General features: G+C 53.8%; 1 protein-coding gene across 7 annotated transcripts in view; it reads right to left on the bottom strand.

The window, feature by feature from the left end:
• Positions 1 to 16,343, bottom strand: part of ZSCAN25 (zinc finger and SCAN domain containing 25) — a 49,071-nt gene that overhangs the window by 7,456 nt on the left and 25,272 nt on the right. Inside the window, exons 1-5 of one of the 7 annotated variants that reach the window (XM_008248912.5) lie at positions 10,139 to 10,538; positions 5,673 to 6,079; positions 3,661 to 3,865; positions 3,003 to 3,094; positions 992 to 1,115 (exon numbers count right to left, since the gene is read on the bottom strand). In XM_008248912.5, the coding sequence (XP_008247134.2) occupies positions 992 to 1,115; positions 3,003 to 3,094; positions 3,661 to 3,865; positions 5,673 to 6,068 (817 nt within the window). In that variant the 5' untranslated portion in view covers positions 6,069 to 6,079; positions 10,139 to 10,538. Of the gene's footprint in view, positions 1 to 991; positions 1,116 to 3,002; positions 3,095 to 3,660; positions 3,866 to 5,668; positions 6,080 to 10,138; positions 10,539 to 16,343 lie in introns of those variants that run through there. The other 6 variants (XM_089320945.1, XM_089320946.1, XM_002721883.6 and 3 more) reach the window with 6 other exon arrangements.

Genomic DNA, 16,343 nt, shown 5'->3' with positions numbered 1-16,343 from the left:
CTCCAACTACAATCCAGACCACAAGGTTACCAGTTGATCATTTTGATGAGAACAGACAGGGAGCTGGAAGGGACCTGAGAAACCATCTAGCCCAGCGCTTCCTAGACCCATGCCCTCTTCCCAGCGGAGGACCACAGGCCCAGCCCACACAGATGTGAGCAGCTCAAGGGCTAGGCTGACATGGGAACACGTGTCAGTTGTGATAGGAAAAAGGAGAGTCAGGAACAACAGGACCTTTCCCAACCACTGCTTTCCTCTCTACACTGCTCTCCTCACCCAGCCAGAGACTGCACTCTGCTCCTCACTCCGGCAGCTCCGGGGGCTGCAGTGTCCTCCCTGGCTGTCCCCACAGCCCTCACCCCGAGCTGCCTCCCTCCGCTGCTCCTCCTCCTGAGAGTTCCCAGCCTGCAGAGGGCAGCGTCTTCCCAGGACCCAACCACAGCTCACACCCAGCCACCACTTCAGGCAGCCCCAGTATGGCTCCGCTTCCTGTGACACAGAGCCACACACCAACCTCATTTCTAACCCCCAACCTCGCAGCCTTGTACCCTAATACATACACACACACACAACGTTCCCATGGTTTCGTGTATCTTAGTCCCACTCACCTCCTGCCTGAACCCAAATCCACCCCAACCGGGCCTGCACACAGTCAGTGCCCAGTAAACACACGCTCGTGACCAGAGGCTCCGTGTGCTGTTTTTCTCTTGCTCAGATCCTCAGTGCCCTTCAACTACGGACACAGAGCAGGCGTGTAGGGACCAACGAGACTGAGCTGCCTCGTACCCAGAATAGCTGCTTCCTGTCCTGCTGCTCCATCATCTGACTCCTCTCTCGCATGAAGCTGGCTCCTTGTGCCCCCTGCCCAGGTTCCTTCCTCATCTGCCATGAAATCCCCTTCCTCTGTCAGCAGCACTAGGGCTAGGGCAAGACTCCGACCTACAGATTTCAAAACTCCTCTATTTCTCACCTGTGGGGTGCAGAGTCTTACCTGGAGAAACCCCACAAGCCTGCGGTTCCACATACTCCCCAAAGCAGTCTATCTGGGCTGGGGTCACATGCCTCCACTCCTCCTCAGGGAAGGTCATGGCCATGTCCTTGAAGGTCCCCAAACCCTGAAACAACAGGAGACTGCGATGGACAAAGGAAGCCCCGAGAAGATGCAGTCTAAAGGCAGGCGTAAACACGGTGCTAGGGAAAAGCAGAGCAAAGAGACACAGGAACAGGCTCCCTGCATGCCCAGGGAGCAGAGCTGCAAAGCTCCAGGCCTCACTGGCTTGTCTGAGCCACGAGACTTTGAGTCCCTGTGGAAGCAGCTCAGCTGGCCCTGAGCAACCATGGCATTCCTCTCCACTCCACCGTCACCTGCCACTCCCTCCTCAAGCCTGACATAGCCCGGGAGCAGGGATTTTCACCCACAGCTAAGTTCACACTCAGTCAAGCTCTGTCTTAATAATAATGCCACAGGGGCCGGCGCTGTGGTGTAGCAGGTAAAGCTGCTCCACTTCTGATCCAGCTCTCTGCTATGGCCTGGGAAAGCAATCAATACTTTTAATTATTTAGCAGTGTTGTTTATAATAAGTATGCATCTCTTGGTTTATAAATAGAGAGCCTAAATTTTTTTCATATTTTAAAGTAATGGATGGGGCTGGTGCTGTGGCTCAACGGGTTTATGCCCTGGCCTGAAGCACCGGCATCCCATATGGGCGCCGGTTTGAGACCCAGCTGCTCCACTTCCAATCCAACTCTCAGCTATGGCCTGGGACAGCAGTGGAAGATGGCCCAATCCTTGGGGCCCTGCACCCATGTGGGAGTCCCGGAAGAAGCTCCTGGCTTTGGACTGGCCCAGCTCCAACCGCTGCAGCCATTTGGGGAGCGAACCAGCAAACAGAAGACCTTTCTCTCTCTCTCTGCCTAACACCGCCTTTCAAATAAATAAGTAAATGACAATGCCATAGGGTGGGTGTTGGGCCCAACGGTTAAGATGCCACTTGAGACACCCGCCTCTCATTATCAGAGGCCTGGGTTCAAGTCCCACCTCCACTCCAATCCAGCTTCGGGCTCATGCACACCCAGGGACCCCCGTGAGAAACCCAGACTGAGCTAGCTCCCAGCTCCCCTGGCTTTGGCCTGGCCCAGCCCTGGCTGTTGTGGTATCTGGGGAATGGACCATCAGTTTCTCTACCTTTCACATAAAACGAAACAAATAAAAAACAATGTCATGTGAACATGAATGCACTCACATTCTCATTCACCGCACATGAGGAAGTACCACGGTGGCAAAGCTGGAGCCTTCCACCATCGGAAAACAGGCTCAGCTAGTGACACTGGCGTCAGACCTCACCCACATGTGGCTTTAGCTGAGCTGCAACTGACTTGCTTTGTTTTTCTGCCTGAAAATCCCCTTTCTTCTTAAAGAACTCTTCAAGACTTGGCCGCTTCAGAAAAGTGTCCCTCAGGAAAGCCCACCTCCCTGGTCACACTCCCTGGAAGTAAGAGATGTAAGCAGTGCAAGAGCCCACACGTCTTTCACCACCGCACGTGTGGAGGTCAGCAAGCACTGACGCGGCCCAAACCCCTGCAGCTGCGAGGAGGGACCAGGAAGACCACTCGGTTGCACCTCCAGGGAGCTCCACCCTCGGTCAGCCGCATCACTGCTGACGGCCCCAGAGGAGAAGCAGCACCAGAGCGTCCCTCAAAGGCAGCCACAGAGGGGATTCAACTCCAGACCGACCACCACAGCCTGGACGTGCCTACGGGCTTTCTCTCAATAAGGTCTTCTTCCTCACAATTTTAAAAGCTGAAGCAACAGAGACCCTGTGGCTAAGGGTCCAGGCAGAGGCTCAATGCAATTACTAGAGAGGGAAACGGAGAAAAAACACCAGGCTGTCACAGCCGTCAGCAGCAGACTGGCAGAAGCCTCAGCACTGCGCTGGCACTGGTGTGCGGGAATCCCTGGGGAGGGGAACCTCAGGCTCCCTGCAGGGACAGTCACAGCTCACCTGGGATCCAGGCGTGAGGAAGCCGGCTGCCATCTCTTGCTCTCTGGTGTTCACTGCAGGGAGGCCTGCACCAGCCGGAAGCATTGGCAGCACTGAGCCGGGAAAAAGGCAAGAGAAGGGTCAGCACAGCCCAGCAGTCAGCATCAGAGGGCGCCCCACCCAACACACATCCTCAGGACCCAGATTCCAGACGGAATCGCACTGAAGTCGCAGTGCAAGGGCTTGGGAGCCCCCCGCCCTGTTCTCTGCTGGGAAGACCAGGGCAGCCTGGCTCTCCAGGGCTCGCCACGCTCCCTGGTCCCACTCTGAGTAACCTCCTCTGAGATGCATAACTCGACAGTCACATGTTACTGTCAGGAATGAGAAGGTTTCTCTGCCCACTTAAGATACTCCCCTAGGTCAGCCGCATGGCTCCTGGTGGCTTCTGAAAGGAACGTGAGGAAAAGGAGAAGAAGGCTAAGAGCACGCGACCCCAGATAACCCCGCACCGCCACCCTAGAAACCAGAGTCAAGGCACTCGTCTGTTTCCTACTGAGGTCCAGGGGCAGCCAGGGAGATGCAGAGTTGCACCTCACAGGACACTCAGTGTGCCCACTGCTGGGTTCTGGGTTTCGAGGGACAAGGGGAGGGGGCGGCCGCGGAGCAGTCTGCACCTTACCCTGCTCCTGGAAGGCTTGCGTCCCACCTCCAGGGTCCTGACTGAGGTGCTGCTCCTCGGTGCTGGGGTCTAGGCTTCGAACGCCTTCCCCAGGAGGCAACCCCCACTCGGGCTTGACCTCTACAGGCGCTGGGTGAACGCCAGACTCCCAGGTGCTGCTGCAAAGCGCTGTCTCCTCCTGCTCTGCCTGCACGTGACACGGAACCTACGGAGAGTTCCCAGCACTGATTAGAATGAGGCTTGGGCAAGGCTGCTGTTAAAGCCCAAAGGACAGCCAGGAAAAGAACCACCCATGCTTCAAGGGACAGAAGAAAAAGCTGGCTGAGCCCTTCCCCCAAACATCAGTGAGGGGGTGAACAGGGATTAAACTCCCTGTATCAGGCCCAGAGCAGCTTTTATCTGTCCATGCCACTGGACAAAGGTCCCTTCGGCCCACCTCGATATCAATCAAATTTCACCAAGAATATCACAGGGAGCCCAATGAGCGCCCTGCTGAGGACTTGAACCCAACACACCACTAACTGGAAAAAGTGCTTCCAGTGGCCACAACTGAAAACAAAAAACCCAAAGTCTACACCCTACAGTGAACTAGCGAGTACAGAATAGCTGCTCCAGCCAGAGCCAGAGAAACCAGAGGACGCACTCACAAAAACGAGGCCCTTCCTGGACTACTTCAAAGCTCCTGAGTGAGGAGAAGGAGAAACAACCCTCTTAGGACTTGACAGGAAGACAGGAAGTTGGGGACAGCAGTCACTTAGAGAGGCTGGACCACTGTATGACTGGGACTTGCGGGTCGGCGCTGTGGGGTAGTGGGTTAAGCCTCCGCCTGTGGCACCAGCATTCCATATGGGCACCAGCAGTTCAAGTCCCGGCTGTTCTTCCAATCCATCTCTCTGCTATGTCCTGGGAAAGCAGTAGATGGCCCAAGCGCTTGGGCCCCTGCACCCACATGGGGGACCCGGATGAAGCTCCTGACTCCTAGCTTTGGCTTGGCCCAGCTCTGGCTATTGTGGCCATTTGGGGAATGAACCAGCGGACAGAAGATCTCTCTGTCTCTCCCTCCCTCTGTCTGTAACTCTGTCTCTCAAATAAATAAATAAAATTAAAATCTTAAAAAAGTGATCGGGACTTGGCAAAACAGTGACATCCGTCCTGCTCTCCTGGCCTAGCCCTCAGCTGGGCCACTGCACCACAGACTGCCCACCCCGTGGCAGAGTCCCAAGGGGGCATCTGTGGCCAGAATCACTGCGCCATCAGAACGGCGTCACAGAATCACCACAGGAGCCCCAGGAGGAAATATCCCAGACAGGTATTCAGCAAGCAGCATCCCCTGTATGCCCATGGGCACCTCTGTCCAAAGGGAGGCCTGATCTACAAGGAATCCTTTTTTGGGCCTAAGGTTCAAAAGGGAAGTAGGGCCAAGCCTCATCCTGAGAACCAGGCAGGGGATTCAAGTCCCTCAGTGTCATCTGTGGGAATGGCTTTTCCTGCTGAAAATCCACTGCCCTCCAAAGGACGCCAGGAGCCAGTGTTAAGCTGCCTCCTGCAACGCCAGCACCCACACTGGAGCACCAGTGTGAGTCCTGGCTGCTCCACTTCTGATCTACTCCCTGCTAATGTGCCTGGGGAAGCAGTACATGCTCGGGCCCCCACCATCCACGTGGGAGACCTCAAAGACACTCCTGGTTCCTGCACGGCCCAGACCTGGCTGTTGCGGCCACCTGGGGAGTGAACCAGCAGATGGAAGATCTTCCCCCACCTCACCTACCTCTGTTGCTCTTTCAAATAAGCAAACAATAAATCTTTGGGGGGAAAAAAGAAAACCTGAAAGGACAGATTGTCTAAAAAAGAATAAAAAGGGCATCACCACTTAACAAAGAACACTCCAGGGAGTCTTGGGAGGGAAGCGTTCTGGGCCTTGTCCGCTCCCACTGCTTCCTCAAGCCCTCCATTCCTGGAAACTCCCTTCCCACGCCAAGAGCACAGGATCTGGACACCCCCTTCTCACCCACCGCCTTGGCGTCCAGGGTTCTTTCCGTCCTCTCCGTCAAGCCCTCCACCAGGGCCACCAGGGCCTTGCCGCTCTCCAGGCCGTGCTCCCACACCCAGGCATAGAACTCGCGGGGCAGGATGGTCAGGAACTGCTCGAGCACCAGCAGCTCCAGGATCTGCTCCTTGGTGTGCAGCTCGGGCCGCAGCCACCGGCGACAGAGCTCCTGCAGCTCCCTGAGGGCTTCCTGGGGACCGGCCGCCTCCTGGTAGCGGAACTGCCGAAACCGCAGACGGAACGTTTCGGGGCTCGAGTCTTCCCTTCCCCTGCCCCACGGCAACTCTTTCTCCAGCTTCACCACAGGGACGCCCACTTGCTGCTGAGGCTCTTCCGCCATCCCTGGGCGCTCTTTAAGCATCTTCACACTTCCTCCCAAGAGAGAAAGACAAGAACACGAGAAAGATCACTCCATCCCAGTTCTGTCTCTACATCCAAGAACACATCACTGCCTGTGATGAGGCGTTTTCACAGGACTGAACATATACCCTCAGTCATGTCAGTTCAACTCAGTAAATGCTAAGCACCTAGTAGGTACAGGGAGTAAACAGAAAATGTACCAGACATGGCTTACACTCACGGGTACCCCAGGCTCTCACTGGGGCAATAACGCTAGCGGGATAAGAGTACTTCAAAGTTCACAGAAAAACAGTATTAAGGTGTGCCCATCTGGCCTGGCTGTTCAGATGCCCACATCCCATGGGGCCCACATTGTGGTGCCACCTGCAACACTGCATCCCATATGAACGTCAGTTCAAGTCCCGGCTGCTCCACTTCTGATCCAGCTCTCTGCCAATGTACCTTGGAAAGCAGAGGAAGATGACCCAAGTACTTGGGCCTCTGCCCAAGCATAAGCGACCTGGATGAAGTTCCAAGCAGCTCCTGGCTTCAGTTTGGCCCAGCTGCGGCCATTGCAATCATTGGGGAAGTGAACCAGCAGATGGAAGAGCAATCTCTCTTTCTTGCTCTTTGCAACTGTCTTTCAAGGAAATAAATCTTTAAAAGAGAGAGAGAGAGAGGAGAGAAAGGAAGAAAGAGAAGATGCACACATCTCGGAGTGCCTGGTATGATGCCTGGCTAACTCCTGCCTCCTGACTCCAGCTTCCCACAACTGCAGCCACGATGGGTCAAATAACTCGATTCCTGTCACCTGTGCAAGAGATGTGGCTTCCATTCCTGCTTCCTGGCTCCAGCCCTGGCCCCTAAGGACATTTGGGGAATAAACCAGTGGATTAGAACTCCTTCCTAGCTCTCTCTGCCTCTCAAATAAATAAAAATTGGTTTGAAATCTGCATTTCAAAAGACAGAATTAAAAGTATGAGAATTGTGGGGCCGGTGCTGCGGCATAGTGGGTAAAGCCGCCATCCCATATGGGTTGGTCCGTGTTCCAGCTGCTCCACTTCCAATCCAGCTCTCTGCTATGGCCTGGGAAAGCAGAAAATGGCCCAAGTCCTTGGGCTCCTGCACCTGTGTGGGAGACCTGGAAGAAGCTCCAGGCTCTTGGCTTCAGATTGGCCCAGCTCTGGCCACTGCAGCCATTTGGGGAGTGAACCAGCAGATGAAAGAGACCTCTTTCTGCCTCTGCCTCTCTATAACTCTGCGTTTCAAATAAATAAATAATGAGAATTTTATCTATGAACTACATGAAATCTGTTCTTATATTAATAAAAAGTAAATTAAAAATAGAATTAGAAGTATGAGTTTATCTTGGTACAAATTTTTTTTCAAAATAGATGGAAAACACACATCAAAAACTATGCACGCTCTGGCCTCAGAATCAGGCCTTAAGGCATTCGGGTCCGGCTGAAAAGCCCATGAGAGTATTTCAGGCATGGAAAGCCAAGACACTCTGGCAAAAAAAAAAAAAAAAAAAAAAAAATTACCTAAATGAAAGATCTCCGCGAGTGAGATCCCAGTGGAAAGAACGGGTCATCAAAGAAGGAGGTACCTTTCTCTGAAGGGAGGAGAGAACTTCCACTTTGACTATGACCTTGTCTAAATATGATCAGAGTCGGCGAACTCAAAAGGCTTCCATAGCCTTGGCAACTCATGACAAGAGCCTAGGGTGATTACTGAGGCCATAAACAAGAGTGTCAATTTGTTAAGTCAACGACAGGAGTCACTGTGCGCTTACTCCTCATGTAGGATCTCTGTCCTTAATGTGCTGTACATTGAGATTTAATGCTATAACGAGTACTCAAACAGTATTTTTCACTTTCTGTTTCTATGGGGGTGCAAACTGTTGAAATCTTTACTTAATATATACTAAACTGATCTTCTGTGTATAAAGAGAATTGAAAATAAATCTTGATGTGACTGGAAGGGGAGAGGGAGCGGGAAAGGGGGGGTTGCAGGTGGGAGGGAAGTTGTGGGGGGGGAGAGCCATTGTAATCCATAAGCTGTACTTTGGAAATTTACATTAATTAAAGTTAAAAAAAAAACTATGCACAGATTTCAAAATATTTTTGCACCATTTTTCCGTGAAATTTTTGCTGTAATCAGGTTACTCATGAAGACCACTATTATACTGCTAACAGTCATATACATCTAACACATACACATACACCAGGCACACAGAAACTAAAAATACAAAAGAGAACAAGACAGGCAAAAAGCTTGCCTAGTACAGCAGAGACACAAAAACAAAATGTAAGCAAATAAATATAATTTGCATTTGGGGATAAGCTCTAGAAAGGAGCTAAGTAGAGTGCTCCGTTAATGGGGGACAACCAGTCTGGAGAAGGCCCTTCTGAAGACAGGACGCTAGGCTGAGGCCCTCAGTGTAAGAATGAGCCAGTCACTCAAAGAGCGTTCCAGGCCAGTCTGGAGGCTACAAACCACTCTGCCTGTCCAGGCACAAGCCAGCGTCCCGTGTGACTTCCGCAGAGCAAGCGAGGGGCAGAGCTGCACGAGAAGGGGTGCAGCGACAGGCAGATACAGACTGGCCAGGGCCTGGGCCAGGCTTTGCTGAGGAGTTCAGCAGGGAAGAGCATGATTCACAGCAGTCATGCTGCCTGTGAGAGCGTAAGAAGGGAAGGGGCCTTACAGTGGCTCACGCGGGAGCGAGGGGCTCGGACGAGGGTGACCGCAAAGACCAGGAGGTAAAAATCAACAAACCAGCCAGTGACTCAGATGTGACAGTGCCTGCAAGAGACAGTGGAGCAGCCGGCGCCGCGGCTCAATAGGCTAATCCTCCGCTTTGCGGCGCCGGCACACCGGGTTCTAGTCCCGCTTGGGGTGCCAGATTCTGTCCCGATTGCCCCTCTTCCAGGCCAGCTCTCTGCTGTGGCCAGGGAGTGCAGTGGAGGATGGCCCAAGTGCTTGGGCCCTGCACCCCATGGGAGACCAGGAGAAGCACCTGGCCCCTGTCATCAGATCAGCGCGGTGCGCCGGCCGCGGCAGCCATTGGAGGGTGAACCAATGGCAAAGGAAGACCTTTCTCTCTGTCTCTGTCTACTCTGCCTGTCAAAAAAAAAAAAAAAAGAGAGACAGTGGAGCAACAACAGATCGCTAGTATAAGGGACCAGAAGACAACTAACTCGTGTCGGCTTTGCCATTTAGAGAGCATGTGACCACATTCAGGTGTTATACCCCTTATCCAAAGGCTTGGGACCGGAAGTACCTCACAGTCCCGGTTTTTCAGATTGTGGAAAATTGGCACAGACCTCGCCAGGTGGGCATCCCAAATCAGAAAACCTAAAATCTGACACTTTGTGAGGGTCACACGAGCTCAAGGTTTCAGATTTCGGATTTCCGGATTAGGAATGCGCAGTCTGTACTTAATCTGTGTGGTGAGCACTCCTCCGCCTACTTTCCAGATTTAAAAAAAAAAAAAAGGTAGCAGATGACGATCGACCGAAGTCTGCCTCCCAAAACACACGGAATAGAGAAAACACAGAGACATGAAAGAGGCGTGGAGTAGCCCGGCCGGACGATGAGGCGGCTTGGTGGGGGGACCCAGGCTGGGGAGGTGCGGGGGCGAACTTCAAGTTCAGAGCAGGGAGGGGCTCCGCGCGCCAGGAAGGAGGGGAGACCAGGAACGAGCAGGAGGCGCACCCCCCAATTTTCTGCTAATATCCTGGGACGCTGAGCGCCTCCCTCAAAGCCGACTATTGCAGTGCGCTCGTTTCCTCTGCTTCTCGGGCGGCTTCCCGGCTACTGCTTCCGTCCCCTGCACAGGTGCACGGACGGCGCTGGGGCGCACGTGTTCACCCACGCGTCGCGGGCCCACCAGGCAGATCAATCACCCCCCACACCTGAGGAGAAAGCGCCTCGCAGCTCCCTTGTAAATGGCCGTCGCACGGCTGCTTCTTCAAACGCCCCCCCCCTCCGCTTTCCAAAGGCCTCCGCTCGGCTCCGAGACACCCCCGGGCCTGTGGACACCCCTGCGTTAGGCCCAGCGTGGCCGGGCAGCGTGAGCCGCGCTCCTACCTGAGCCCTCCGCGGTCAGACTCCGCCGGGCCCCGGGGCCGCGCCGCCCGCAGCCGGGGCTTGGCACCGGGAGAACGGCTTCCTCGCGGCCCCGCCGACGCTCGCAACGACAGCTCGGCCCGGCCCCGCCGCCAGTCGCCAGCGCCGCACCGACCCGCTTCTCACCAGCAGCGTCGCGGCGGCGCCCAGGTGCCCCTGGCTCGCGGAGGACCGGAAGTGAGTGGTGGACGCTGTCACACAGGTGCGCGAGAAAGGGCCCTTTCCGCTTCCTCTCTAGCTCTCTCGGAGGTCTCGGAAGTGCGTCTCGATGGTAGCTCGTGCCGGCGGGCGCGTCCGGGTTCCCGGGGCCTGGCCGCCTGCTCTGCCCCTGTGGCGAGGCGTCGGCGTAGACGGCCAGTCCCACGGCCGGCCGGACACGACGCCTCCCTGCCAGAGCGTCAGACCCGCGGGGCCGGCGTCAGCTCCGGGCGGGCAGCGTGGGCTGCGGCGGGCTCCCGCGCGAGGGGCGCGTGTGGACCGCGCGGGGGCGTGGGCACCCCTCCGGGGCCGACGGCTACGCCGGGACTGACCCTCCGCACCTGAGGGGTCGCCGGGCGTTTAGTCACGGCCGGTTTTAGGGGGAGGCCACGCGAGAGGGCAGGGCGGACCGACACTGACCAGGCAGGCAGTTTCAGGGACGCCATCGCGGGACGGAGCGCTGAGGGGAAAGCCCTGAGCATGAATGGCCAAGACCTCGTCCCCTGGGAATGGAAAGCGCAGAAGATGGCCCGAGTGCTTGTCCCCTGCACCCACCCGCGTGGGAGACCCGCAGGGAGCGCCTGGCTCCTGGCTTCAGGTCAGCTCAGTTCTGGCCGTTGTGGCCATATGGGGAGTGAACCAGTGGATAGAAGACCTCTCCATCTGTACCTCTTTCGAATAAATAAAAATAAATCTTTTATTAAAAAAGTTGAGTTAAAATATAACAATATCATCGTTCATGTCAACATAGCAGGGAGAGGATTAGGGACAAAATTGGACAGGATTAAGCATCTAGGTGGTAATAGGGTTTAAAGACAAAGGGGGAGGCCGGCGCCGCAGCTCACTAGGCTAATCCTCCACCTAGCGGCGCCGGCACACCGGGTTCTAGTCCCAGTCGGGGCGCCGGATTCTGTCCCGGTTGCCCCTCTTCCAGGCCAGCTCTCTGCTGTGGCCCGGGAGTGCAGTGGAGGATGGCCCAAGTGCTTGGGCCCTGCACCCCATGGGAGACCAGGAGAAGCACTTGGCTCCTGGCTTCGGATCAGCGCGGTGCGCCAGCTGCAGTGCGCCGGCCACGGTGGCCAACGGCAAAGGAAGACCTTTCTCTCTGTCTCTCTCTCTCTCTCACTGTCCACTCTGCCTGTAAAAAATAAAATAAAAAAGACAAAGGGGGAAAGATGAGGAACAAGATCATAGATGTCAAGATAAAGACACAAATAAGAAAGCAGGATGATGTAAGGGAGAGAGCAAAAATGTGGAAAAGTTTGGTTCTAAAGGCGAGAAGAGTCCGAACAAGAGTTGAGGACGCAGAGCACCGCTGACCAGTACGGCTTTCCACAGAGACCCAAATTCCTCCACCTGCAGCGTCCAGTATGGCAGCCACTGGACATACCTAGTTACAGAAAATATAAACGTGAACTTTAATTTCACTTCAGTCATTTACAGCTAATGTGTAACTGGTAACTCCCATGTGGAAGAGTGCAGCTCTAGGGACAGAGAGGGCCTTGCGAAGAGGCTCCTAAACACAGAGACAGAGCATGGAGGAGGGCTCCAGCCCAAGACACTGACCAGCCACGGAGAAGCCCCGGGGACTGGGCTTCATGATCACGGGGTGGATCTCCGGTGCCTGCAGCAACAAGGCCAGGAAGGCGCCCTCACTCACCACCCGCGCTCCCAGCTTCATCCAGCCTGCACCCCTCGCCCTCTCTATGCCAACAACGCCCACCCCACGTAACTGTCTCTCCCTCCTCCCCAACTCGTCTTCAACTTGCAGTGGTCGCATCATCAGAAATCCCTTTCCTGGAACCCTCTGTGGCTGCACCCTGGGCTTATTTCACGTTGGGCCCTCTGAGCGCGACCTCATCTTCCCACTGCATGAGTTCTGCTTCCCCCACTTGTTAGGAAAATGGCGCAGTTTTATCTACAGCACAATCTACACCCTGATTTACATGCTCTGCCCGGGTTCCCACTGCCATTGCTAGAAGCCAGGTGGCCAGACAGACCAACCACCGGTGTCAAGCTCCACCCCCATCCTAATGGGATTCGCTGCTCCTGCTTCCCTGCCCACCCTCCGGCAAAGTTTTAAAAGGGCCTGTTCCGGCCGGCACCGTGGCTCACTAGGTTAATCCTCCACCTAGTGGCACCAGCACACCGGGTTCTAGTCCCGGTCGGGGCGCCGGATTCTGTCCCAGTTGCCCCTCTTCCAGGCCAGCTCTCTGCTGTGGCCCGGAAAGGCAGTGGAGGATGGCCCAAGCGTTTGGGCCCTACACCCCATGGGAGACCAGGAGAAGCACCTGGCTCCTGCCTTCGGATCAGTGTGATGTGGCAGCCGCGGCCACTGGAGGATGAACCAACGGCAAAGGAAGACCTTTCTCTCTCTCATCACTGTCCACTCTACCTGTCAAAAAAAAAAAAAAAAAAAAAAAAAAAAGCCTGTTCTTGAACACGTGGCTCTCTTTGCTCTTCTTTCCTATTCTTTTGGCTCCTCCCCTCCTCTCGTCTCTCTTCTCTCCTCACTAGCTCCACTCCTCTGTCTCTCTCTCTCTCTTATACTCTTTCTCTCTCTTATCCTTCTTCGTCCCTCCCCTCCAGTCTGCTGGGTTTTCCCCAATAAACCCTTTCCCTTACTCTGGTGTTTGGTGTGTTTTGTGACGGCCTAACAGAAATGCATAACACCACTGGCCCAGGAGCTCAGCTGGCTGGGGCCTCGGTCACCCTTTGAGGGTGTCAAAAAGTCCCAAAGGGGCAGAGTTGGTCTCTTTCATTCACTCAAGAAACATTTATACTTCCTTTGTACAAGAATTACATATATTTATTTATAATTCTAGGCCAGAGTCTGTGACAGGATAAGGAAGCGACAGTAAAAAGGCCACCCAGACATATGACCCCAAGCCAACAGGGTCAGAGCTGGCCGGCTATAAATTCAGAATGTTAAGAGGGATCATAAATTCTGAGGTGGCAGGTGTAAGGATGGGTTACTTCACCAGAAAAGCAACAGATATTGAATGGCTGAATGATAAGCCCAAGTTTAGGTTCTGGTTGTATGTGGGTTCTTAGACAAGTTCTCTTTATTTTTTTTTTATTTTGGTGCCCCCAATTTTTAAATTCATGCATGGTTTCTTCATAATAAGTATTTTCCTAAACGTATTAAAGACCCCTTACATGAATGGGTCTGAGTGCTTTCTCTAATTGACAGGACGGTACATGTATAACATTTTCATGTGACCAGTGTACAAGACAAGCACCGTAATGCCAGGGGAATTGCCAGAGTGACAACTGTTCAGTCCAAGGGAAGAGCTGCCAGGGAACTGCCATTTAATCTCCAATTTCCAAAGGGAGATTACATTCTATAAAAGCCTAGAGGAAGACATTTACACCTGTGTTTTTCAAAGCTTTTCTCTTTTTTAAAAAAGGTTTATTTATTTGAAAGGAAGAGATACATAGAATGGGGGAGGGGGGAATCAAAGGTTGGCACCAGCTTCCACAGCAAGAATACTGCGCATCACATGCAGGGGCACACACACACACACAAAGCTGGAGCAGAAGTTCTACCTGCCTTTATTATGCGCAATGCACCTGGATGCATTCTATGCTATGTTAGTCCTGCCTGCTACCTTCCTGTGTTATTTTTTAAGACATATTTTATTTATTTGTAAGGCAGAGAAAAAGATCTTCCATTCATTGATTCACTCCCCAAATGGCTGTAACAGCCAGGGCTGGGCCAGGCTAAAACCAGGAGCCTGCAGTTCCATCTGGGTCTCCCACATGGGTGGCAGGGGCCATCATCCACTGCTTCCCCAGGTGCCATAGCACTGCCCAGTACTTTTCTGCTACCCATTATATTGGTTGTAACTCACTACAGCAAATTAACTTGATGATCCACTAGCTGCTTTTACCTCCATTTTACAAGAGAGCCTGAGAGAGGGCCAGGATGGAAAGAACCTTGTAGGGTTTCATCCTGAGAGCCTTCGGCAGAATTAAAGCAGTCACAGTCAGGTGTCAACGCCACAAGTCACCCTCTTGCTCCTTCCTCTCCCTCTGTCCAAAGACCCCTACCTCTTCACCCATACACCCATACACCCAGGGGGCCCAAGGCTATGTACAGGTATGAGTGTGGACTTCCGGGCCAGCCCATCCTAACACTGCACATTTCAGATTGTGTGCGACTTGGATCATATCATCTTCTGGAAGCCCCTTCCTGTTTTCCCAGCCTACTGGAGCAAGGGGTGATGGGACTGCCCTCTGGATGCCCATGAGCGGGGCTGGAGTCTGTGCAGTGTTGAAGCTTCCTTGATCCACAGCTCCAGAGAAAACTCCAAGGTACCCACACCATAGTTTAACTGAGAAGTAGAACTGGGAAACGACCCACAGGTCCCAGGTCACTGTGCCCAGACAACCATCCAGTGGTTTCTCCCATCTGCCTCCCTGCCTGGGACCCCTCCTCTCCTTTCCCACAGGCTCCTGATGCTCTCCAAGCTCCCAGCCCAGCCCCCAGTGACCAGGCCACCAGATCCAGTGGTCTCTGAGCACCTGGGAGGAGTTGATGACCTCTATGGTTTGGGTTTTTAGCCTTGACTGCACCTGAGAATCACTTGGGAAGTTATCAGACCCCAACATCCAGGCCGCATCCTACATCCTTTACACAGGATCTCAAGTTAGAGCTGAGGCAGCAAAGCTGGTGGGGCTCTCAGCGACTCCCGTGTGGCTGCTTAGCTGAGAATTCCTGCTCTGGGGTGTCTTGTTGCAGCTAGCCACCAGGGGGAGCAATAGACGTGGTTACCCTGATGCAGTCACTGCAGGTTCCAGGGGCCAACCATTGTGCTTTGCTAAGACTGAGACAGCCCGGGAAACTGGGATGGCCAGGTCCCCCTCACATTCACCTGAGTCCTCTCAGCTTGGTGAGCTCGTCTGCCCCCTAGTACTACTCACGCCCATGGAACCAGGGCCTCCACGTCAGACCCCTTTCCTGGATCCCACAGACACCAGAGCCCTTGGAGCCTGGCATGTGACACCGTACACTATTGTCCTTCTCTGCTAATCGGAATCTCACCCAGCCTCCAGACCCAACACTTCCAGCTCTGAGTCATCCCCGAAGCTTCTGAGACCCCACATGAGGGCCCCTTCTAAGTGTCAGGGGGTGGGGAGGGACTTGAGTGGTCAAGGGCCAGGGGAATTGGAGCACGCTAGGCCAGCGCCGCGGCTCACTAAGCTAATCCTCCGCCTGCAGCGCCGGCACACCGGGTTCTAGTCCTGGTTGGAGCCCTGGATTCTGTCCCAGTTGCCCCTCTTCCAATCCAGCTCTCTGCTGTGGCCCGGGAGTGCAGTGGAGGATGGGCCAGGAACCAATGGAAGGAAGACCTTTCTCTCTGTCTCTCTCTCTCTAACTCTGCCTGTTTAAAAAAAAAAAAAAAATGGAGCACGCTAGATCAGAGCTCAGACCTGACATTACACAGTGCAAGTCCGCAGTCAGGATCTCCAGGGGCGAGGCCCATCCTCGCAGCCAGCACGACCCCGGCTTGGGGCTGATGTTCACCTACAGGACTGCAGGGATAGGACAAGGCGGGCAAACCAGAGGACCCCAGCTCCTGTGGGCAGCCTCACTCAACAGTTGTCCACTGACCAGGCATGGAGAAGACAATAGGAGAAAAGCGAGTGGCACTTCAGCAGCCCAGAGCAAAAGTATAGATTTCGCTGATTTGTTTAGATAATCACTAATCCAGACTAACTGTAGGAAAAACAATCTGATTACTTAAAATCAAAAGACAAGCATTTATAACAAAGTAGATTATCCTCGTCAGAATAAACTGAATGATGTTCTACAGTGAGACTTCAAAAAGTTCTTGGAATTAAGATATTTATTTTGTGTAAAAGGAAATTGAAACCCATGTGTAGTTTTTTGTCAATACACAGTTTCCATGAAATTCTTGAAGATATCTCATAATGAGAAGACGTGCTTTGGGGACTTCTTTTA

This window comes from Oryctolagus cuniculus, chromosome 19 (genome assembly GCF_051225735.1).
Source record: "Oryctolagus cuniculus isolate XC-2025 breed Fujian yellow rabbit chromosome 19, ASM5122573v1, whole genome shotgun sequence".
Classification (NCBI taxonomy): domain Eukaryota; kingdom Metazoa; phylum Chordata; class Mammalia; order Lagomorpha; family Leporidae; genus Oryctolagus; species Oryctolagus cuniculus.
The sequence above is the reverse complement of the archived record's forward strand: the minus strand, read 5'-3'. Positions and strand labels throughout refer to the sequence as shown.